The sequence below is a fragment of the Rhea pennata genome, chromosome 26, assembly GCF_028389875.1.
Source record: "Rhea pennata isolate bPtePen1 chromosome 26, bPtePen1.pri, whole genome shotgun sequence".
Classification (NCBI taxonomy): Eukaryota; Metazoa; Chordata; class Aves; order Rheiformes; family Rheidae; genus Rhea; species Rhea pennata.
The window spans coordinates 756,907-779,171 of NC_084688.1; the positions used below are offsets into that span (position 1 = coordinate 756,907).

The 22,265-nt window shown below is 65.2% G+C and overlaps 2 protein-coding genes across 3 annotated transcripts in view; both read left to right on the plus strand.

Moving 5' to 3' along the window:
- Positions 1–20,402, plus strand: part of ZNF385C (zinc finger protein 385C) — a 49,370-nt gene extending 28,968 nt beyond the window's left edge. Inside the window, exons 4-10 of the mRNA XM_062595338.1 lie at positions 11,871–12,013; positions 15,024–15,134; positions 16,860–17,025; positions 17,188–17,511; positions 19,124–19,311; positions 19,735–19,839; positions 19,995–20,402. Of these exons, the coding sequence (XP_062451322.1) occupies positions 11,871–12,013; positions 15,024–15,134; positions 16,860–17,025; positions 17,188–17,511; positions 19,124–19,311; positions 19,735–19,839; positions 19,995–20,225 (1,268 nt within the window). The 3' untranslated portion in view covers positions 20,226–20,402. The remainder of the gene's footprint in view (positions 1–11,870; positions 12,014–15,023; positions 15,135–16,859; positions 17,026–17,187; positions 17,512–19,123; positions 19,312–19,734; positions 19,840–19,994) is intronic.
- On the plus strand, positions 641–8,616 carry C26H17orf113 (chromosome 26 C17orf113 homolog). Of its 2 annotated transcripts, none has more exons than XM_062595687.1 (3): positions 641–719; positions 3,857–4,486; positions 6,550–8,616. In XM_062595687.1, exons 2-3 carry the CDS (start codon positions 3,968–3,970, stop codon positions 8,080–8,082), a joined length of 2,052 nt encoding a protein of 683 aa, XP_062451671.1. In that variant the 5' UTR covers positions 641–719; positions 3,857–3,967; the 3' UTR covers positions 8,083–8,616. The 2 variants fall into 2 exon arrangements, with proteins under 2 accessions (XP_062451671.1, XP_062451672.1); XM_062595688.1 differs by lacking the exon at positions 641–719 and adding an exon at positions 746–1,849.
- Positions 20,403–22,265: the final 1,863 nt, after the last annotated feature.

A 22,265-nucleotide genomic window follows, 5' to 3' on the forward strand; every position in this document is an offset into this window, starting at 1 on the left:
GCCCGAAAAGGAGCCTCTTGCCCCAGGAGAGAGGAACGCGCGCCGCCGGCCGCGCGCCGGTGCGGAGCGGCCGCCCGGTGCCGCGCGGCGGCAGCGTCCGCGGGACGAGGCCGGTCCCGTCGCGGCGCTGCGCGCTCGGCCGCGGGCCGGGCGCCGGCTCTGCTCCGGCCTCTCCGCGCCCTGCGCTTTGGGGCAGAAGCCTTGCAGCGGCTGGGCCGGGGGGGGAGCGCGCGACGCTTTGGCGGGGCGCCGCTCGCCGCCCTCCCCGCGGACCGGCGCCCGCGCCCGCCGCCGCCGCCGCCCGGCCTTTCCCCTCCCCGGCCGCCGCTAGTGGCCACTGCCGCCGCCGGCTGCCGGGAGCATCCGCGGAGCCAGACAGTCGGCGCAGCAAGATGGCTGCTCCGGCGCTCCCGTGAGCGCGCGGGGCGCCCGCCGCAGGCTTTGTCCCCGCGCCGGCCTCGCCGCCGCCGGCGCCCGCCCGCGGGGGGCTGCGGCGCCCCGGCCCCGCGCGCCCCGGCCCCGCGCGCCCGGGGCCGGGGCCGTTCGCAGCGCTGCTTTATGAAAGAGAATATTTTTTCTTTTTTTTGGCTTTGTTTCATTTGGCTGCTTGCTTTTTTTTTTTTTTTTTTGGTAATTTGATCTTTTCCTATCAAAAAAAAAAAAAATATCTGGGAAGTGTGCAAGCCCCTCAGCCCCGAGCTGATGGCAGCGCTGAAGCGGTAGGTATGTGCAGCGGGAGGGAGGCGCGCGGGGCCGAGCGCGCCGCGCCGGGGGCTGCGTGCCGCGCCGCTCCGAGCGCTCGCGGAGCCTTTCCCGGGGATGGAGCCGGGCGGGCGTTGGAGCGACCCGTGCTCTGGGCTGTCGGGCTCGTTCACGTTGCACATCAGGGAGACGCTCGTTGTCTTCAGAAATAAACGCTGCCCAAACTTCCTCGCAGGCAGCGCTGCCGCCGGGGCTGAGCGCGCTCCCGCGCCGCGCCGAGCAGACCGGGCACGGCGTCGCGGCCGCTGCCGAGCTGTTTGCCCCGCTCCCGGGGCGGACGCGGCCGGGCGACGCTCCTGCAGCTGGGAGCGAGCGGGAGACCCGCTCCGCGGCCGGGGGACGGGACGGGACGGGACGGGACGGGACGGGTCGGCCCCTCGCCCGGTGCCGCAGCGGAGCCCGCCGGCTCCCGCGCCCGGCAGACTAACGGCTCTTTTTTTCTTTCCAAGGCTTTTCGATGGAGCGAGTCCCCCGACGCTGCCGTAGGTGGGAAGGGCCGCGGGGCTGGCAGGTGGCAGGGCACGGCGCAGGGCGGGGGGGAGCCGCTCGGCCCCCGGACGGCACGGCACGGCACGGCACGGCGCGGCACGGGGAGCGGCCTCGGGAGAGGCGCTGGGATGCCGGTGCCGCGCGGGGCGCGCTCCCCCGGGGACGCCCGGCAGGCGCTGGGCCCTCGGAGGAAGCGCTCGCCCAGACGCGCCCCGGCGGGGGCCCTTGCACGGCGGCCCCATCGCGGTTCCCGGGGCGCTGCTCCGTCCCGAGGCTCCGGGCTGCGGAGGAGCCGCAGCCGTGCCGGCATCCCCGGTTGGGGCGCGGAGCCCTGCGTCTCGCTGGTCGCCCCGTGGCGAGGAGGTGCTGCCTCCAGGTGCTTTGCTCCTGCAAGCAAACACACAGTTGCGCTGAAGAGAGTAAAAGCACCACGGGAGGGAATCCACACTCCTGCTGCAAGCCCCAAACTCTGTGTTCCCTGCGGTCCGGAAGAGAGCTTCCATCTGGGCTGGAGTTTCTCTTCGCTTCCTGGAAACGTGTAACGCTGGCTGGTCGGAGCGAAGCTTTGGAGTAGCACAATCCTCATCCGGCCTCTCTGGTGCGCCTGGGACAGCGCCCGGAGACGCCCGTGCCTCTGGGTTGGGGCTGCCCCCTCGGAGCACTGATCGGTGCCGGGGGCGGCGCGGGGCAGGGCCCCTCGGCTCGGTGCCCCGCGTCCCGCGCCGTCGCTGTCCCGGCTCTCCGTGGCGCTCGGCGGCCGAGCAGCCCTGCCTCGGCTTGCCCGGCACGTCGGGGCTCCCCCCGCCCCGGTCTGGGATGCTCCTGGGTCTTCCCAGCCCGGATGAACGAGCTGCGAGCACGGTCGGGGCTGCGCTCGGCGTGCCCGCGGTGCCCCCGGGCGCGCCGTGCCGCGGGGCGCCGAGCCCGCCTGGGGAGCCGCCGGCCCCCGGGAGCAGATCCCTGCGGCTCCAGGAGTCGGCGTGCTGCTCCGACTCCGCAGTCATGAGGTTTTCTGTTTCTTCATGATGATCGTGCAACAGCTTCCGTTCTTGGGGGCTTTGTTCTTCTCAAATCCCGAATCCCTTGTGCGTTTCTCAGTGAGTTACACTGAGAATTTCCTGTCTTGCATTGGTGACTTGCTGCTGAATATCCATTTTTTTCTTTTCCTCCCTTCTCGGTTCTTCCTCTCTTTGCCCCCTCTGTACTGAGTGCCTCCCATCGCCTTTCTCAAGATGAAGCTTGTTTTTTTCGATCCAGTTCATGGAAGAATGCAAGGATCGAGCTAAGTGGGGCTTAAGTGTATGCATGGAGTTAAGCAGGTGCTTAAATACTTCAGCTAACTGGTTTAAATATGCGCTTTGTAGTCTCAGAGCTTCAACAGATGTTCTGGAAAGTCCTGGCTTTCCCTCTTCCTTCCTGGAGGGTTTCTGGAAGCGGCTCTCGGGCGCTTCCATGCTGGACTTGCCACAGTTCTGGAAAAGGTGGTTGGCCAAAGCAGGTGCTCGGTGTCTGCGCCCCATGGTTGTTGTGGTCATGGGTAGTTGCCACCTTCCAGATGGAGATGAACCTGGGATCTGCTGGCAGAGCTCAGTGTGCAAGTTCTCCTTCAACTTCTTCACTTGCAGTAGTTGAATTTCGGGTTGTAGGTCTCTGCCAGCCCGGCTGGTTTTGATTGAAGCAGGAGGGAAGCGGGGGTGCGGAGCAGCTTTTCTGGGAGATCAGAAGAGCCTCTGACATCCAACAGGAATGATACGAGTCTGGGCCAGGCTGGTGGGCGGTAGCTGTGTTGACTAGCACGTGCTTTGCGGAGGGCACTGTCTGTGCCTTTGTGAAGCCGGCCGAGGTGCAGCAATTTCCTGAGATAAGGGCGAGCAAGGAAATAATGACAACACACACCTGCATGCGCACACGAACCCCAGCCATGTGGTCTAGAGCCGGTCCTTGGCCACACTCAGCTCAAGACCTCTGGGCACTAGCCGTGCACAGCAGTGAGTGCGGCGCTCTCGGCATTAGTGGAAAGAGACCCAAGTGCAATGCGAGAACCTGCCTTTGGCCTCCTTTCAAGGTGCTCCAAGCCCAGACGTGTCCCACTAGCTAGAACAAGGTTTCTAGACAGACATACGGGAGTCTGGGGCCTGCCTCACCCCAGCGAGTCTGGGAGTGATGAGTGAGCCTCTGCAATGCGGAGCATTGGCTGTCCCTGGCTGTTCGGAGAATCAAGTGTTTTCTCCTCGTGAGGCTAAACACTCTGATTTTCAGATGTTTTGTCAAAAAACAGTTTTGGACCTTCCATATCTTCCGAACATCAGCTGCAGCCTGAAGGTTTGGTCTGATTGGAAGTGAATTTAGACAACCCTGTAATTTAAGAGAAGGGCCATGTGTGCATGTTAATCCCAGCACTGGTATCTGGAGCTGCTGAGGACAGCAAAAGAGGAGCTCAGTGGGAGGTCCTCCCCCAGCGCTGGGGCTGCTGCACAGTCCTGCCTCGTCTGAGCACTCCTGCCACCATCGTGTCGTCGTTAGCCTGCAAGAATAAAAATATCAGCAAAGACTAAGGTTTGCGAGGGCCCTAATCCCTCTCCCCTTGTGTCTCTTTCATCTCCAGTCGAACCAGGAAAGTGGTAATAGACCTTCCTTACTAAATTAAATGTAGAGGCTGATCCTCCAAGGAGAGTTTCAGTTCAACTGTAGTGTTTGATTTCCCAGCCACAGCAGTATGGTGCCTCCAGGGAAAAAGCCAGCTGGGGAAACTTCCAATTCCAATAAAAAGTGTAAGCGCTATTTCAATGAGCACTGGAAGGAAGAATTTACCTGGCTGGAGTTTGACTATGAGAGGAAACTCATGTTTTGCATAGAGTGTCGCCAGGCGCTGGTGAAGAACAAGCACGGTAAAGCGGAGAACGCCTTTACCGTGGGCACGGACAACTTCCAGCGCCATGCCCTGCTGCGGCACGTCACCTCCGGCGCTCACCGCCAGGCGCTGGCGGTGAACCGGGAGCAGCTGGCCTTCGAGGCGCGCGTCCATAGCCATCCAGAGCTGCGCTCGGTCATCAAAGTGGAGGTGAACCCCGCCAAGGTCGCCATCCTCACCACCGTGTACTGGATGGCCAAGGAGGAGATCCCGGACGAGAAGTGCTCCTCCCTGCTCGAGTTCCAGAAGTTCAACCTGTGCCAGGCGCTGCTGACCTCCGAGCACAGCGAATACTACCACCCCAGCAGCGTCAGAGAGATGCAGGTGCGTATGCGGAGGGGGGCTCTGCCTTGCCGGTCTCCGCGGCCTCGCCGCCCCGCTAACCCGCTGGGCGAAGCGGCGTCTAGGCACGCGCGGGAGCCCGGGCTGGAGGGACTCGGTGCTTTGCAGCACCGTCGCTTTGTCTTGCGTCAGGCGTCATCAGCGCGTGCTCTGGGGCTTTCCTGGCAGCTGCCTGGGCCAGGAGGAGCCCCCCGGGCTCGGCCCCCTCCGCGGGCGGCAGGCGCCCGCCCTGCCCGCGCGGGGAGCCCCGAGCCCCGTGCGTCGGGCGGAGCTCGCGGCCGGACCTCGATGCTGCTCCTCGGACGGACAAGTGCGTCCTGTGCGGCTACAGCACCTCTTCGGGGACCGGCTCCAGGGGACCCGGCCGCGCCGATCCCGCCCGCGGCGCCGGCGATTCGCCCGCTGTTTTCAGCAGAGGCTGATGGCAGCTTTCGCCGGAGGGAAGCCGCGTTTATCTTACAAACCCGGAGCACTGAGGGTTGGAGGCGGCGCCGCGGTCCGGCGCCGGCAGCCTCGTGCTCGCGGCCGGGAGCCCTGGGCTCCCTCCACCCGCTGTCCGAGCGCAACAGGCTTCGCGGCAGCTTAGTGGCGAATATTTGAAGGATAAAAGCTCAAGAGTTCAATTAGCCCCCGAGTGCTGTGGGTTTTTCCTCTTTTGCCTTAAACGGAGCGATCAGAAAGATCAAGTAGCCAGAGAGTTTAGAAAGGATTTTCTTAATTTTACCAATGCTTCATGCCTGTTAAAATCAAATTAATTTTTTAGTGAATCTTGGCTGTTTGCCAGTCATTTTAGATATATAAAGAGCCTTATTTTACTGCAGATAGACTAAATCCATTAATTAGATTTCTCTGCCTGGAGTGCTACTTGCAGCATTTGCACACACGAAGGAAGTTTTCCGTTCAAACCAGGGGCATTTTAATGAGACGGGTGAAATGAAGTAAAGCAGAAAGATGCCATGACGTCCTCTTGCTGCTCCTACCTATGCTTTGTTTTTAAAACGTGAAAGTAATTAATGAAATTATAACTTAAGGAGGAAGTTTGGGGTCTCCTAATCAGCTCCTGGCACAGACCGAGTCTCAGGAGCCCCTGTGCAAAGGGGGAAGGAGAGGTTCAGTTCTGCTCAGGAAATACCTGCAGGCTGTTGAGGGTGTTCAAGCCTTGCTCAAGCCCGTGGCATTTAGCTGTGCTTTGTGCTGGTGCAGATTTTGGTGCTTTCCTGAGCCAGAACCTTACCCTGATGATTTGGATGCAGGCGAGGAAAAAGAGGAGGGAATACATTAACGTCCAGGAGGGAGCTGACGTGTGCATACGCCTTTTGGGGTGTTACGGGGCCAAAGTTACTTCTGAGATCTGTGGCCACAACTCTAGTATAAAATGCCCTTGCTGTACTACTCAGCACCTGTGGTAGTTTTCAGTATTACACTCTGCACTTCGATGGAATAGATGGAAAAATGAGACCCAGCAAGTTCTCAACTGATGTGGTAGGACATGGAAGCATATAATGCTTTTAAATAAGGTCCACACAGATACCGTCCTTAGCTCTTTTCCCGTGAATGTGGGCACGCTGTAGTCCAGTTCAAACAGCAGTGACCGTGGGCTTGCTGCGTATTTTAAGCTACAACTTGGGGAAGCGTTTTGACTCGCAAAAGGGTGCTAGAACGTGTTTAATTTTAGGTATATGTTCGAAAATCCAGTTCAAAAATGCCTGTGTCCCGCTGACTTTCCCCAGCTCCTAAGAAGCATCAGGAATAGAAAGCAGAATTTGTAGAATCCGTTTTTGAGGGCAATTCACGTGCGCTTGAAGCTAAGCTCCTTCGGCTGCTGGGGGATCTTTGCTCCTACGTCAGCGAGTGGCTTTCTAGGACGGGAGCAAAAGCGGCTTCTCCTGCTCCGCGCGACTCGCCGCTTCGCGGAGCTCGCGAGAGCTCCCGTCGCGCGCCGCTTGCCTTCGGGGAGCTCCGAGCGCCCTGCGCCTCCGGCGTGGATCTGAAGTTCACTTGTGTTTCTCTTTCCCTCCCCTGCCCGCCTTCTTTAACTGGCCCAGGCAGCGATCGCCAAAGTCCTGCGCAACGAGGACAGGCGCAGGATAAAGGCCTCGCCGTTCGTTGGGCTGGTGGTGGACGAGACGGTGGACGTCATGGAGCACCGCAGCCTGGCCATGTTCACCACCACCGTCTCCCCCTGCAGCGGGCAGACCTCGGCCACCTTCCTAGGGAGCTTCGAGCTGCCCGCCAGCGAGGCCTCCACGGTGGCGGGCAAGGTGGGCGAGGTGATGCGCTCCTTCGGCATCCCCACCATGAAGATCACCTGGCTCAGCGCCGACGGCGCCTCGCTGGGGGCCGAGCGGCTGAGCGGGGTGGGGACCGCGCTGACGTCCCTCTGCCCGCTCCTCACGGAGGTGCACTGCCTGTCCCACGGGAGCTCCCTGCTGCCGGCCGAGAGCGTCGTCACCGTTGAGTACCTCCAGAAATACGAGACTACAGTGGATGCCGTGTACAGGCTCTACTCCCGCTTCAAAGGGGAAAGCAACAGCCTGCAGGAGCTGCGGAGCGTCCTGGACCTCTGCGAGATAGACCTCGAGAGCCCCAAGACCATCCACTGGACTTCTATTTTCCCAGCTGTGGAAGCCATCGATGCCTCGTGGCCCACGCTGGTGCTGCTGCTGGAGAGCGAGGCGGAGCGGTCGCCCGTGGCGCTCAGCCTCTGCGAAGAGCTCAAGAAGTTCCAGTTTGTGGCATTCACCAAGATCCTCCTGGACGTCCTCCCCATCTTCCAGAAACTCAGCCGCTTCTTCCAGATTGAGGACTTTGACCTCTCCATCCTCAAGCCCATCGTCTCTGCCACGGCCACCACCCTGCAGGCCCAGAAGAGCGCCAGCGGGCAAAACCTCCAGGAGTTCCTCAACGAGATGAACGAGCACCCGCTGGATGACCGGGAGGGCGAGAGCCGGCTCTACTACAAAGGTGTGGAGCTGGCCAACTGCTCCGAGGTGCATCTGAAACACTTTGAGCACCTGAAGGAGAGCTACCTGGAGAGCGTGCGGGGCAACCTGCTGGACAGGTTCCCCAGCAGCGTCCTGGAGGCCATCAGCTCCTTCTCAGCTATCTTTAACCCCAAGTGCTACCCCCAGTCTCTGGAGGACATTGGCAGCTATGGGGTCAGCGAGCTGAACTTCCTCCTGCAGGCGTACTCGCGGGTGGTGGTGAGCGAGAGGGCCATCAGCGACTTCCCCCTCTTCAAGCGCATCGTCTTCAGCCTCAGCCAGCTGTCCTTCAAGGACCTCTGCGTCAAACTGGTGTACAGCAACTCCGAGATGCACGAGCTCTTCCCGGACTTCGCCGTCCTCGCGGCCATCGCCCTGGCCTTGCCGCTGGGCTCCGTCCTGGCCGAGAAGATCAGCCGGGGCCGGGAGCTCCTGAAGCGCGGGCGGTCGCGCTGCGCCAGGGACGAGGGGCTGTCCGACCTCATGAAGATCGCCATCGACGGGCCGGCCATCAGCGAGTTTGACTTTGCGCTGGCCGTCGAGTACTACGAGAGCATGCGGGAGTCCAGCTTCCTCGTGGCGCAGGTGAAGTGAGCGGCGGCGCGGGCAGGCGGACGCGGCGGCGCGGGCGGCCGAGCCCGGCCGGCTCGGCGCCGGGAAGAGGGAGCGGGATCCTTTCGCCCAGCCGCGTCAGCCCCGCTCGCTGCCCCCCGAGAGGCGCCGGCGCCGGCCGGGTTCGAAGCCTCTGCGGAGGCTTCCTGGGGGCTTCAACCACCTTCTTCCGTTCCAAGTTGTGACGAGCTTTTCCTGGGGGAGATGAAAGCAAATCTTCTCACGAACTCGGATGTAACATTGCCTTTGCACAATGACACCCAGCAGCTTTTACTTAATACCCTGCAAAAATCTCTGGTTTTTATTATCCTGGAGCCTCGAAGGAACGCAGAGAAGGCAGCCTATCTTCCTAGCTCTGTGGCAAATCCAAAAATGCCTGGCAGTGTCTTGTTGATATTCTTGCACACAGCACAAAATATTTTTGGCATTGGATCCAAGTCATGATCATTTCAAAAGCGAGTCATTTAGAGAATGATATTGTAATCATCAAGGAAATGGTAACTTTTAAATGCATCATTGTGTATATATTTGTATGTACATATATAAATATATATATAAATATATATATATAAAAAGATCTATCTTAACTTTGCTAGTGTTTAAAGTACAAAGATATTTAAAAGGACTTTTTTTTTTTTTTTTGCAATGACAGAATAAATTATAAACAGGGGTCCAAAAAAGAAAAAAAAAGTGAACTGCTTGTCTTTTCAGAGTAGCATCATGTACCTAAGTTCCCTTTGCAGCGTAAGCTCTCTGCATCTTGCAGCCAAAGGAAGTCTTCTGACACGGACTCCTGGGGCGAGCTGGAGTTCCCTTTGGTTGAGGAGCGTTTTCTCTCCTTTTTCGCTCTCAGACGTTCCCTCCCGTGGGCGGGCGAGGCGGCGGGCGGGCAGGGGCCGGGGGGCGCGGGGCTGCTCTCCCCGGCCCGGGCGGACCCTCCTCCCGCTTTCACTTTGCAATAAAGTCGAAACGCGAGGCCGAGGCGCCGCGTCGTTCTCGCGCGCCGGCGGCCGGCAGAGCCTGTCCCCGCGCACAGGCGCCGGCGTCCCACCGGCACGTCGGGCGCCGCCGGGGCTCTCCCGGGCAGGAGCCCCCGGCCCGGCGCCGCGGCCCCGCCGCCGGCTTAGTTCTCCTCTGGTCGCGGAGGTGCCTAGCCGAGACCGTCCGGCTCCGGCCCCGGGTAAGTCGGCCCCGTCCGGCGGACGCGGCGTCCGCGCGCCGCAGACCTCGACCCGAACGCCGGCGCCGGGGCTGCGCCGCCGCGAGAGCAAACCCTGCCCGCGGCCGCCCCGGAGGAGCCCCGGCAGGAGCGGCGCGGAGGTCGCGTCCTTCGCCCCGCGGCTCCGCTCCTGCCAAAGCAAATCCCCTTAACTGGGTGTCTAATTAATGCCTAAAAATACGGCGGGCAGCTGCCGCCGGAATCCGGCCCGCGGCGAAGGCGGGGAAGGGGCAGCGGCGCGGGAGCAGCGGCGCCGCGGCGTAACCTTGGCCAAGGTGCCCGAAGCGCGCCGGCGAGCCGACCGGCGCCCGGTCCTTTCTTTTCTCCACTTTTTTTTCTTTCCTTCCTTCCCGCGGCGGCGGGGCCGCGTCCGCTCCGGGCGCTGTCGCTGCCGGGAGTCGCGGAGCAGCAAGCTCCGCTCGCCTGCTGCCGGCGGGGCCGGGGCTCCCGCGCGCCGCGGAGCGCCTCGGCGCGAGCTCCGGCGCGGACCCTGAGGCCGGGGACGCCCGGGGAGGCTGGCGGGGAGGCGAGGGGACGCGCTCGCCGCCCGCCCGGCCCCGCCGGAGCCGTTCCGCACCCCGGAGGGTTAATCGTGTGGCGCTCGCCCAATTTTTTTGCTCCGTTTTGCTGCCTTCCTCCTCCCCGCTGCTGCTAGCTTATTTATTTATTTTTAAACCATTTCGCAGATTTCCCTCCTGGGTGACTTTGGAATTAATTCGATCAATGCACGCCTGATGAAGCAAAATGTAATTTTTACCCTGGAGTCAGGAGTGACTCAGGGATAGCTCCTCGGAAGATACAGAATCGGCTGTGTGCGTTCTCCCAGAAAGAGGTCATTTTTGCCTGGAGGGGCCCCGCGCGCCGAGCTTTTTATTCGGGAATTCGCGAATCTTTTGAACTCTGGATTTCAGGTTTTTATCTCCATGCCTGTATCGGCCTGGCTTCTGCTGGCAGTGAGTGTCGTATAAAACAAAACGGAAAGGAGAAAAAAGGGAGAAGGAGCAGTAGTAAGCTCCTGCCGGCCGAGAGGCGCGTTCAGCGGCGTCGAGCCGCCTCGGCCCCATGCGTGTGCAGGTGCAGTGCACGGCGCAGTGCAGCACGGTGCGGTGCAGCCCCATCGGCACGGCACAGCGCAGCATGGTGCAGCGCGGCACGGTGCAGCCCCGCCAGCACGGCAAGGCACGGTGCAGCGCGGTACGGTGCAGCCCCGCCGGCATGGCACGGCACAGCGTGGTGTAGTGCAGCACGGTGCAGCGCGGCACAGTGCAGCCCCATCGGCACGGCACAGCGCAGCATGGTGCAGCGCGGTACGGTGCAGCCCCGCCGGCATGGCACGGCACGGTGTGGTGTAGTGCAGCACGGTGCAGCACAGCACGGTGCAGCCCCGCCGGCACGGCACGGCGTGGTGTGGTGCAGCACAGTGCAGCGCGGCACAGTGCAGCCCCGCCGGCACTGCAAGGCACGGTGCAGCGCGGTACGATGCAGCCCTGCCGGCATGGCACGGCACGGTGTGGTGTAGTGCAGCATGGTGCAGCGCGGCACAGTGCAGCCCCATCGGCACGGCACAGCGCAGCACAGTGCAGCGCAGCACGGTGCAGCCCCGCCGGCACGGCACGGTGTGGTGTAGTGCAGCACGGTGCAGCGCGGTACAGTGCAGCCCCGCCAGCACTGCAAGGCACGGTGCAGCGCGGTACGATGCAGCCCTGCCGGCATGGCACGGCACGGTGTGGTGTAGTGCAGCACGGTGCAGCGCGGTACGGTGCAGCCCCGCCAGCACGGCAAGGCACGGTGCAGCGCGGTATGGTGCAGCCCCGCCGGCATGGCACGGCACGGTGTGGTGTAGTGCAGCACGGTGCAGCGCGGTACGGTGCAGCCCCACCGGCACGGCACGGTGTGGTGTAGTGCAGCACGGTGCAGCGCAACACGGTGCAGCCCCGCCAGCACGGCAAGGCACGGTACAGCGTGGTATGGTGCAGCCCCGCCGGCATGGCACGGCACGGTGTGGTGTAGCGCAGCACGGTGCAGCGCGGCACGGTGCAGCCCCGCCAGCACGGCAAGGCACGGTGTGGTGTGGTGCAGCACGGTGCAGCACGGCACAGTGCAGCCCCGCCGGCACGGCACAGCACAGTACGCTGCAGCGCGGCACGGTGCAGCCCTGGAGCTCGCGGCCAGCGTGCGGGGAAGGTGCCGAGCAGCTGCCGAGGGGGGTCGCCGGCCGGGGGGGCCTCGCACCGGCGCTTCCCACCGGAAGAGCGGCGGGGGCAGAGCTCCGGTGCCGGCGCGGAGCCGAGGCCGCCGGGGAGTTTCCCAGCGGCGCAAGATCCTCTCCGACGGCGCAAAGCGCGATGCTGCACGCGGCGCCGTTCCCATGCGAAGGCGGCTGCAGCGCGTTTTGACTCGGGCGTCGATTTTGAGCCCCAGGGTGTCCTGGGCCGCTTGGGTTGGGACGGCCCGGGGCGGGGGGCCAGGGTCCCCGCGGGACGCCCCGCTCGTGCTCCAGCGCCGCGAGCGAGACCCGCCTAAACCTCCTTCTCTTTCCGCTCCCGTCTAGGCCCGTCCGGACACAGCAGCCCCCTCTTAGCTTCGCTGCCGATCCCCGGGCGTCCCCTGCACCCCCCCTTGGACATCAAGCACTTTCTGACCTTCAGGCTCAACGGGACGTCGCCGCTCAACCTCTTCCCCAACTTCAACGCGGTGAGTCGCGGGGCTGGCGAGCGCGGCCGGGCGCCTGCCCCAGGGCGCCTTTCCCCCCGCGCCGCCGGCCCCCGGGGAACGCCGGCCGCGTGACGGGTCCGCAACGCCTCCCGCGCGCGCGCTGCCCGGGACCGAGGTTAAAAAGACGCTTCATTTTAACCAAGCTCAGCTGGCTTTTGCTCCTGGAATCGATAGTAATGAAGTAACTGCAGAGCGCAGTTCGTTAGTTTAAAATAATAGTTTAAAATAAATAAATAAGCGAAGGGAGAACGCCTGCGAGGACGCGAGGCGTCCGGCTGACGGCACGCGGCCCCGAGCTGGTGCTGGGCCGTCTCGCCGTCGCAGAATTTCTCTTGCTAGTTTGCACGGCTCAAGCGCCAGCCGAAGCCAGACCAGGCGCTTGGGCCGTGGAGCGGGCGCCCCGGCTTCGAGACCGGCCGTGCCACCGAGGTGCAAACCGTCACCGGGCTCTTCAAAGGCGGCCACGGAAATTACGTACCAAATTCCTGCCGCTGCTGAATGGGATTCAGACATCTAACTCCTTTAAGCTCTTTAGAAATCCCGGCTTTAGCCCGTCTCTCCCCTGTGCTAACAAGCAGAATCACGGGAGCGGAGGGGGTTTTTGATGCCGTTAGCGTTGCTGCTCTTCGTTCCTTTTTTAGTCGCTGGAGTCAGCAGCTAACTTGAACCAGGCACCGTTTGTGCCGCTGGGCTCTCCTTGCCCCTGCCTTGGCACGTGTTTTCCAAAGTCGTGTTGCTTTAAAAAAAAAAAAAAAAAAAAAATTAGGGAATTAATCTCTTACACTTGCTGGAAACGCACGCCCCCAGCACAGCTGTGCGAGGGGCAGGTCCGGCCCGTCGCCCCTGCGGCGGCTCTGCATTTGGGAGCTAATCCCTGCCAGATCCCCGGCTCGCCGGGACGCTCGCCGCGCACCTCTCCGGGCCGGAACAGGACTAAGCCCTTCAGCCGTTCGGGATGCACGTGTCCCCGCGCGCGTGCTGCGACTTTGCAGGGCTCTGAGAAAGCTTTCAGAGCCCCAGGTGCAGAAGGGGCTCGTCAGCGTTGTCTCTCCTCCGGGAGGAGGGCGGAGAGGTTTCAGCGTGCGAGGCGCGGAGCGGAGCGTCCCGGAGCCCTGCGTCTCGCTCGGGCCCAGCGCGGCGGTGTCGGGAGCTCGGGCTGCCGCTGTGGTTTGCCCCAGAGGGGGCTGAAATGAATTTTGGCATCGCTCTGCCCCGCGGACCGCGGTGCAAGTCGTCCCCTCCGCAGCAGCAAGGAGCAGGAGCTGCCCGGCAGAGCACTTGGCCCGTTGAGCAGGTCACCAGGCTCTCATGAACCCAGCAGATGTTTTACTCTGGAGCAAGCAAAACCTTTCCAAGCCGAGCTTTCCTGCCACTTAAAACAACAACAACAGGAGAGGGGGACAAAAAAAGATCCTAACGCGACAGGGAAGGCGCATTTCATGCTTGAAAGGCAACTCCCAGCTCTTAGGATAATGCAAATCTCCGAGATCTAGCAGCATCTTGCAAAACCCCAGCAGAAGACGCGATCTGAACTGATACTCTGTCCCCGCGAATCCCCGTTTCTGACCCCGTTGGCTGGCAGGAAGCTCAGCGCCGAGGTCTCTATTTATATCAGTAGGAACATCCAGGGATAAAGAAAGTCATCTGAGTCGGTAAGAGCTGACTGTAAAGTGGGGATCTTCGCTCCCGCAGCGCGTGCACCCCCAGACCCGCTCTGCTCCGCCGCGCCGGCAGCCGCGGGCGCTCTCATCTCCGCCCGGACGGCAGCGCGCGGGCGGCGGCGAGGCGGGGGACCGGCCCCGGCGCCGGGGGCTTGCTTTGGCCTCCGGCGGGGCGGGGGGCGACGGCCGCGCGCGGGGGGCCGCGGCCGGGGCTGCTCGAGCCGCCTCCCCGGGCAGCGGGCGCCGGGCGCAGCGTCGCCGCCGTCTGCGCGTCCCCCCGGCGCTCCACCGCGCCCCCAGCGCCGCTTCCGTTGCATCCCAGAGAATTGAGCAAAATTTCATGGAAACAGGCCCTGCATTAATCACCTGCTATTACCATTCCGCTCGCTTCTGCGGTGGAATCTGGGGTCTCGATAATGGCTCCGTTGTCCAGGCATGTGCCTCGAAGACGGATGCACCTGTCTCGGCAACTAAATAGCTTTGCAGAGAAATACGATCGCCTAAAAACCCCAGGCTCTTCTGACAGCAGGACTCAGATAAGATAATCTTCCTATGCCGCAGGGCAGGGGAACAATACTTGCATTATAGATTACAGCCAGGCTCAGACAAAGAGGTTATTCTCATCCCCCCCCCTTAATAAATGTGTTTTGTTTAAAACAATTATGGCTTTTCAAACAAGTTTGCTGCTGCAGCCGAGGACCGACGCTGAGCGTCGGGAGAGGCAGAAGCGCCAGGGCTGCCGTGAGCCCCGGGCGCGGACGCGGCTCCCGCGCCGCTCGGGCGCTTGTAACGGGGCTGCCCGCGGAGCGGGGGGATTCGCCCCGGAGCCGGGGCGGCCGCAGCAGGGGTTACCCCCCTCGGAGGGGCCGGTAATTCCCACCGGCAGCCCGGGGCGCGGGGCGGCAGCCGGGGTGCCGCGGCCGGGCTCCGTCCTGGCCCCGCTGCGAGCGGCCCCGCTCGTCGCGCGCCCGCCGGCGGGCAGAGCCCCCTCGCCCGCGGGAGCAGCGGGCGCCGCAGGCCCCGGGACAGGGGGGTCTTGTCACCCTCTGCCAGGCGAGAGCAAGTATTTGGGCCCTGCAGGCTGGGTTTTTTCCAAGCATAGTTAAAACAAGCAACCAGAACGCGTTGGCGCAGAGTGCGTAGTCGGTGCACGAGTCTCCCACGGGCAGCTCTGGGCTTGGCCGAAATCCCAACTCATTCGCTAATTGCTCGCTCCCAGAAACGAGGAGCGAACGGTCCCGGCGCTGCCCCGGCGAGCCCTCGCGGGGGCCGGGGACGCCCGCGGCGCGGCCCGGCACCGAGCCGCCTGTGCCTTGCCTCCCTTGCAGATGGACCCGGTGCAGAAGGCGGTGATCAGCCACACCTTCGGCGTGCCCGCCCCGCTCAAGAAGAAGCAGTTCATCTCCTGCAACATCTGCCACCTGCGCTTCAACTCGGCGGTAAGCGGGGCGCCGACCCCGGCGCGGGGTGCTCCTAGCGGGAGGCGGAGCGGGCCCAGGGCGCCGAGGGGCAACAGGGCTGAGCGCGCACGGCGGTACCCACCGCTGTGTGCCGCGGTACCCAACAGCGTGCACGGTGGTACCCACCGCTGTGTGCCGCGGTACCCAGCACCGTGCACGGCGGTACCCACCGCTGTGTGCCGCGGTACTCAGCACCGTGCACGGCGGTACCCACCGCTGTGTGCCGCGGTACCCAGCACCGTGCATGGCGGTACCCAACACTGTGTGCCGCGGTACCCAGCACCGTGCACCGTGCTCGGCAGCAGCCTGGCCCCAGCCCACGGCAGAGGCAGCCGCGGATGCCCCGCGGGACCCATGCTGCCCCAGCGACTGCAGCGGGCCCACGGGTGTTTCGCAGCTCCGGCCAGCTCTGCTCCCCGTCCGCCTGCCTTTGCCCCGGCTCACGATTTCCCCGGCATCTTCCCGCTCGCGGGCCCGAGCGCTCCCCGGGCCGCTGCGCCCTCCGCTTGCCGCGCCGGCTCGTTCGGCCTCGGCGTTGTGTTCGGGTCTCCTCGGCCCCGTGCTCGGGCTGCTCTATCGGCCTGCGCCGTTCGTACCTGATCCCCGGGAGCTGAACGTAACCTCCCTGCGCCGGCTCCCCGGAGCGCTGCTGCCCGGGTGGTTTCTCTTTTCTTCCAAGCAGATGAGCCGCCTCGGAGAGGGGCCCGAGGAGATGTTCGCTGATCCCGGCAGCTCATCTTCTGGGGGGGGAACCGAGGAGAAGTTTGGAAGGGGGCTGGTGCTGGGGGCCGCGCGGCGCGTGGGGTCCCGCGCCGGGCGCCGCATCCGCGGCTGCGTGCGGCGACCCGCCTTGGCGGCAGCCCGGCCCCATGCGAGCCCCGCTGGCGGGTGCTGCCCCACCCCGGCCCCCTTCGCCGCCGCTGCCCCGGGGGTCCCGGCGCTGGCGGGCGCCTGCCCCGGCCCCCGGGGGGGGTCCTGCCTGCCAAGCGCGGGGGCCGCCTCCGAAAGCGCCGCGCGCATCCGTCCCCGATACAGCGGCTTAGTTCTCGCTGGGTTTAGTCTCCGTAAGTCGCTGAACTCTGCGCGTTTCCGGAGGCAGTGCTGCGTTGTCCCCGGCTGCCAAGCACGCGCGCCGTCGGGTTGGTCTCTTTTGTGTGCGTTTTTATCAGTTCCGCGCAGGCACGAACCCATCAATACGCACTTCGCTATGCAGCGTTTCCCGGGAGAAAGGAGCCCGTGAACGTAAATGCCGTGTTAGACACCCGCTAGGTTACAACAGGGGATACGTCCTCCCCACCGACGTGGTTTTCTTTTTTATTTTTACAGCTAGCAATTCACTGTAGGTTTCTGAAGTCATAAATTTTGCCTGAAAGCTCCTTCTAGAAGCGGCTCGGTGTGTTTAATCAGCGCAGGGCCCTTATCTCGGCCCTGCAAGGCGGCGGTGTCTTAGCAAGGTGATGCCTCGCGCCGAACGTGTTGGCGCCGCCGGGAGCAGAGGAGCAGCCGAGCGCGCCGGCCGCGGCACGCGGGCACGGCCCGGCCGGCGGGCAGCGCGGGGGCCCCGGGGCCGGGGCAGGGCGGCCGGCGCGGGGCAGGCACCTCCGTGCATCCGTCCGTGCGTCCGTGCATCCGTCCGTGCGTCCGTGCGTCCGTGCATGCATCCCCCGCCGCGGCACCGACGCGCCCTCCCGTCTCGCCCCGCAGAACCAGGCGGAAGCCCACTACAAGGGCCACAAGCACGCCCGGCGGCTGAAGGCCATTGAGGCCATGAAGAGCAAGCAGAAAACGGCGGCGGCGGCGGCCGGCGGCCGGGACAAGCCGGGCGACTTGCCCGCGGCGCTGGAGGGCGGCGGGGACGGCGGCGGCGCAGGTACGGGGTGGAAGGGCGAGCGATGCGAGGGAGGGGGCCCGCGGAGGCTGGAAGGAGGCTCTGCGGCGGCGCCGGCGCCGTCCTCCCCGACCCGGCGCAGCGGCGTTTGCGCCGGCAGCGGCCGGCGAGCTCCCCGCTCCCCTTTCCCGTTGCCTCCCGCAGCTCCCGCCGGCAGCCCCGAGGACGCCGAGGGCGAGAGCAGCGGCCCGGGGCTGCCGGCACCCAGCCCGGAGGCGTCCCCGGGCCCCGTCCCCCCGCCGGGCTCCCCGCCGGGCTCGGAGCCGTCGGAGGGCGGCTCGGACGCCGCCAGCGTGGCCTCGTCCTCAGCCGCGCCGGGCGCCGAGGGGCGGGCGGCCGAGCCGGGCGGCAGCGCCGCCGCGGCGCCCGACGCCGAGAGGGACGGCAGGAGGAGCAGGCAGCACCTCTACTGCCCCACCTGCAAGGTGACCGTCAACTCCCTGTCCCAGCTGGAGGCTCACAACACCGGTAAGGGCGAGCGCCCGCGGCGGGGACGGGACGGGCACCCGGCCGCTCCGGCCCGGCTCCGCGCGGCGCCCGGGGCGGCTGCAGGCGCTCTGCAAGCGCGCGGTGCCGCGGCTCGTGCGGGGACTCCCGGCGGGGCGAGGTGCTCTCCTGGCGCTGACCGAAGGCCGCGCGAGGCAGCCGCCGCGCGGGGCACCTCCAGCGGCTTCGGCGGTCTCTGCAGTGCCAGCTCCTGCCCCGCCGGTTTCTTCGTGCAGTGCTAAAAATCACCGACACCCGCGTTTTAAGGGAAAGCCCCTCTTCTGGCCCGGTTCGGGGAGAGCCCCCCCCCAGCCCAAAGTCCCCCTCGGGGCGGCAGCCGCGCTGCGCCGGGGTGGCTGCGTGCCCGCGCGCCGAGGTCGGCTGAGGACGGAGCCTCGGCTTAGCTGCAGACGTGTCCTTTTGCTTTTGTCAGCTCCGGTTACAAATTTAGGAGCTGATTTGGGGGGAAAAGAACAAACAAACAAAATGTTCGCGGGCTCGTGTCCCTCTGCGGCTGTCGCACGGACGCAGCGTACAGGCTCCTTGCTTAGCGCCTTAAAAAATAGAATGAATTAGCGCTGGCTTAAATTACCCGCGTGCCCCCGTGCTGGCGGTCCCCGCGGCAGGACAGGCCGCCCTGTTCCCAGGTGTGCAGGACCTCTGCTTCCCGCTTCCCTGCCTCCTTTAACCCCCCGAGCTATTCCTGGCTCTGCTGTGACCTTGGGCACGGCTCGGATGCTGCGGCGCCACGGCCACCGCGTGCCGAGCGCCGCAGACCATGCTAATGCCAGGGCACGGGCGAACAGGCTCCAGGACGTGCTTAAAATAGCAGCTTCTCCGAAGGTCTGGTGCAGGGAAGGAGGGAGCATGGCTGGGAAGGCGGCTTCTCCCCAGCGGAGCGTGTCTGGCAGCTGGATGCGAAATCCGGGGTGATGGCGGACAAGTGATGGCGCTTCCCCGCTCTGCTGTGCGGAGCGTCCGCGGAGGCGATGCCGGCATGGCGAGCCGCCTCACGCGGAGCCGCCGGCGCCAGCGACCCCGTCCTCCGGCTGCAGCCAGGACTGGTGCATGCAAGCCAGGCTTGCACGGGGCTCAGGGGCTTGCACGGGGGTTGCACGGGGCTCGGCAGTTGCACGGGGCTCAGGGGCTTGCACGGGGCTCGGGCTTGCACAGGGCTCAGGGGCTTGCACGGGGCTCAGGGGCTTGCATGGGGCTTGCACGGGGCTCGGCAGTTGCACGGGGCTCAGGGGCTTGCACGGGGCTCGGCGGTTGCACGGGGCTCGGCGGTTGCACGGGGCCGGGCGCGAAGCAGCGGCTGCCCGATGGGTGAACAGGCAGCAGTGCAGAGAGGGGCGCTAGCTGGGTGGCAGCCGGGCAAGCAGCCACCCACGAGCTCTGGAGCCTATTCCCGAGCCCGCTGCTGACCTCGACAAGGTCGCGGCCCTTCCCGAGCCTCCCTTCCCTCTCCGGCCTCTCGTCGGCCCGGAGCGGCGGGGTCGAAGCGCACTGGAGCCTGGCGCCGCGCGGGGCGTCCTGGGGACGGCGGTTCCTTCGCGGTACCTCCGTGTTCGCCGAGTTTCCCCTCTCCCCGCAGGCGCCAAGCACAAGTCGATGCTGGAGGGCCACGGCGCCCAGCTGCGGCGAGGCCGCGGCAAGCTCCTCTCCCGGGCAGGGCACAAGGCCAAGAGGATCGGCAACAAGGGCAGCATCAGCATCCAGAATAAGGCGTTTCACTGCCAGGTCTGCGAGATCTACGTGAACTCGGAGACCCAGCTCAAGCAGGTGATGAGCCCGGGCCGCCGGCGCGGCTCGCTGCTCGGAGGCGCGCGGGCACCGCTGCAACGGGCACGCGCCGGGGCGCCGCGTCCCCTCCCGGCACCCGACGGCCACGCGGGGCAGCGGGGGCTCTGACGTCCCAGATTTGCATGATGCACCCCCTTTAAATCCTTAAGGATGTAGATCCCCCGCACCTGCTTGCCCGGGCCCCGCTGCTTCTCCCCGCCCTGGGGAGGAAACGGGCTTTGCTGGGGTTGGGTTTGCAAAGCCGAGCCGGGGCGCAGCGGCCCCGGGGGCTCGCGCGGAGCGGCTCGCGCGCCCCCGGCGAAGCGCCCCGAGAAAAGCAGCGGCGCGGGGTGGTCTGCGCGACGCAGATTAATACCTCCGCTCCGGCGGCGGCGGGTGACGCGGGCTGCTCTCCCCGTGCAGCACATGAGCAGCCGGCGGCACAAAGACAGGCTGGCGGGGAAGCCGCCCAAGCCGAAGTACAGCCCCTACAACAAGCTGCAGAAGAACGCGGCCCTCGCGGTGAGTGTTCCCCGCCGGCCGCGCGGGCTCCCCGGTGGCTTTGCGGACGCTCGGAGCTGGCGGCCGTGCAGGGACGCCGCGCTGGCGCTGCGGCCCCGCGGGAGCTCCGGCGGCTCGGCTGCGCTCACGGTTTGCCGCTCGCCGCCTCTCTCCGCCCGCAGTCCAAGCTGGCTTTGCAGAAGCACCTCACCAAGACGCTGGCGACCCGCTTCCTGCCGAGCCCGCTCACCACCGCCGCCGTGTGCGCCGTGCCCGGGCCCCTCGCCTTGCGACCCGCCGCCGCCGCCGCCACCACCCTCTTCCAAGCGCCCATCCTCGGACCAGCCCTTTTCCGGACGCCGCCGGCCCACGTCCGCGCCACGCCGGGCCCCATCGTCTTCGCGCCCTACTAGGGCCGCCGGCCGCGGCGCCGCGCTCCCGGCCGCGCCGCTGCTCTGGCCGGCGGGGAAACGTAGTCGTAGGCGCGCACCCAGGCTCCCCCCCCGCTTCGAGCGGGCTCCGGCCGCGCGGGGCTCCGGCGGCCCCTTCCCTCCGCCCCGGGAGCCCGCGGCGCGGGTGGAAAGCGGCGTTTCCCCACCCCGGCGGGGCCGGCTCCCGGCTCCGGGCCGGCGGCAGAGCCCGGGCCCCTCCGAAGGGACGCTGCCGGGCGGCACGGCAGGGCCGGGGCGGCGGGCAGGCGCCCCCCCCCCCCCCAACAGCCCCGCCGTGTCCCCCCTCGGCGCCGTCCCCCCGCTCCGCGCCGCTGCCAGCCTGCGCGTGGGGCGGCCCCCGCGCTCCGGGGACGCCGGGGCTGGAGCTCCGGAGCGACCCTGCAGCCGTAGATCTGCTTTACACTGTGCTCAGAAGACCCAGCGACGGCCTGGCCTGAAAACTGTCAGGGCGGCGCTGCGGGCTCCTACTGCGCTGCCCGAGGCGCTGCTGTAGGTAGAAATACGCAGGAACGTTGCAACCCAGCCGGACCTCGCGCTGGAGTGACGACCCACCCCAATCTATGCAATCCCGTGGGAGCAGCTCGCCCCTCGTCTCTGCTGGCTGCGGTTTCCTTTGGTGCTCACGCTGTCTGTGCAGCCGGGAGTGTCGTCTGGAGCAGAAAACCGATGGGACGCTTGGACCCGTGCAGGCGGTTCCCTCCCCTGGCTCCGGGTGCTGGTTCAGAGCCGCCCAGCTGCGGCCCCTGGCCCCGTGCGCCGGGCCACGCTCTCCCCCAGCCCTCGGGAAAGAGGCTGGTCGGTCTGTGCCGCCGGCAGCCCACGAGCGCGCGTTGCCAGCGGTGTCTGTCGGCGAGGCGAGGAGCGCGGGGAGGTTTTGGCCGGCGTGCACAACCGGTGCTCAGGACGGGATCTCACGTGGCTGAAATCTTCTGCTTCCCAGAAGTCTGAGGAGAGAGAGCCGGGAGCCTCAGGTGACGGTAGGCAATTCTGCACAGCGGGAGAGGGGCTGCACAGAGCCGGGCTGCTGCTGCTGGAGGGTCCCGTTAATCCAAGCCATGGGCAGTGCTGACCCGCACTGCTGCTATAGGGTGCTGCCAAGCAAGGACAGGAGGGCAAGGGAGCCTGTGGATATGGATTTATCCTCTCAGGGCATCTCCCCACTACCCCAGCCACCACAGAGGTGCAGGGAAGTGGGGTGGGAGGCAGCGGGAGAGGGCACTTGAATGGCAGGATGGGGGTAGAGACGACCGAATGGTCTTGAGAGGGGTGGTGGGAGACCTGGCTCAGAGAGCAGCTGAGGCAAGGAAGGCTCCCAGCAGACGAGACCAGGAGAGTGAGATGGTCCCACAGCGCAGGGGGACACATGCAGCAGGGGTCTGCGCTGCCAGGGGCCCCGCGGGTAACGGGAGGGACACAGCTCCCGCAGCGTCTTAACGCCAAGCAGCCCGTGGGTCACCCCAGCTCCAGCCCTCGCGCTGCTCCTGGCAGCCTCTGCCCCGCTCATCTCACCCTGCCCTCCTCACGCTGCCTCCCCGGTCAGGGTCAGGCTCCCGGCACGGCCCCACCCGAGAAGGGCGGCACGTCCTCTCCTGCATGCACACATCAGCCTCAGGAGCAGGGGGGACCAGGGAGCACGCAGCTGTGGCCATACTCCAGCCTGCGGGAGCCGGTAGGCCCTGGTGGGTTGTTCCCTTGCATTTTGTTCTAAAAAGCCTTTGCTGGAGCCAGCAGTGGCTGCTCCCACCACCCCTCCACCAGTGGAGTCCTAATACACTCCTACACTTGGCACTTTAACCCCTTGAAAGCCATTCCTTCTAATAACAATAATACTGCAACGAGCTGCATAAGAACACATCCCTCTGTCGCCTCCCCCTTTGCCGCCAGAGAGACCCTCCCTGCTCCCATGCTATCCAAAGCATTTACTGCCTTTGACTTAGCATATGCTGTACTAGGTAGTAGGGCATAGTCCACAGTGCTCAATGACGTGTGCCCCTCTGTAAA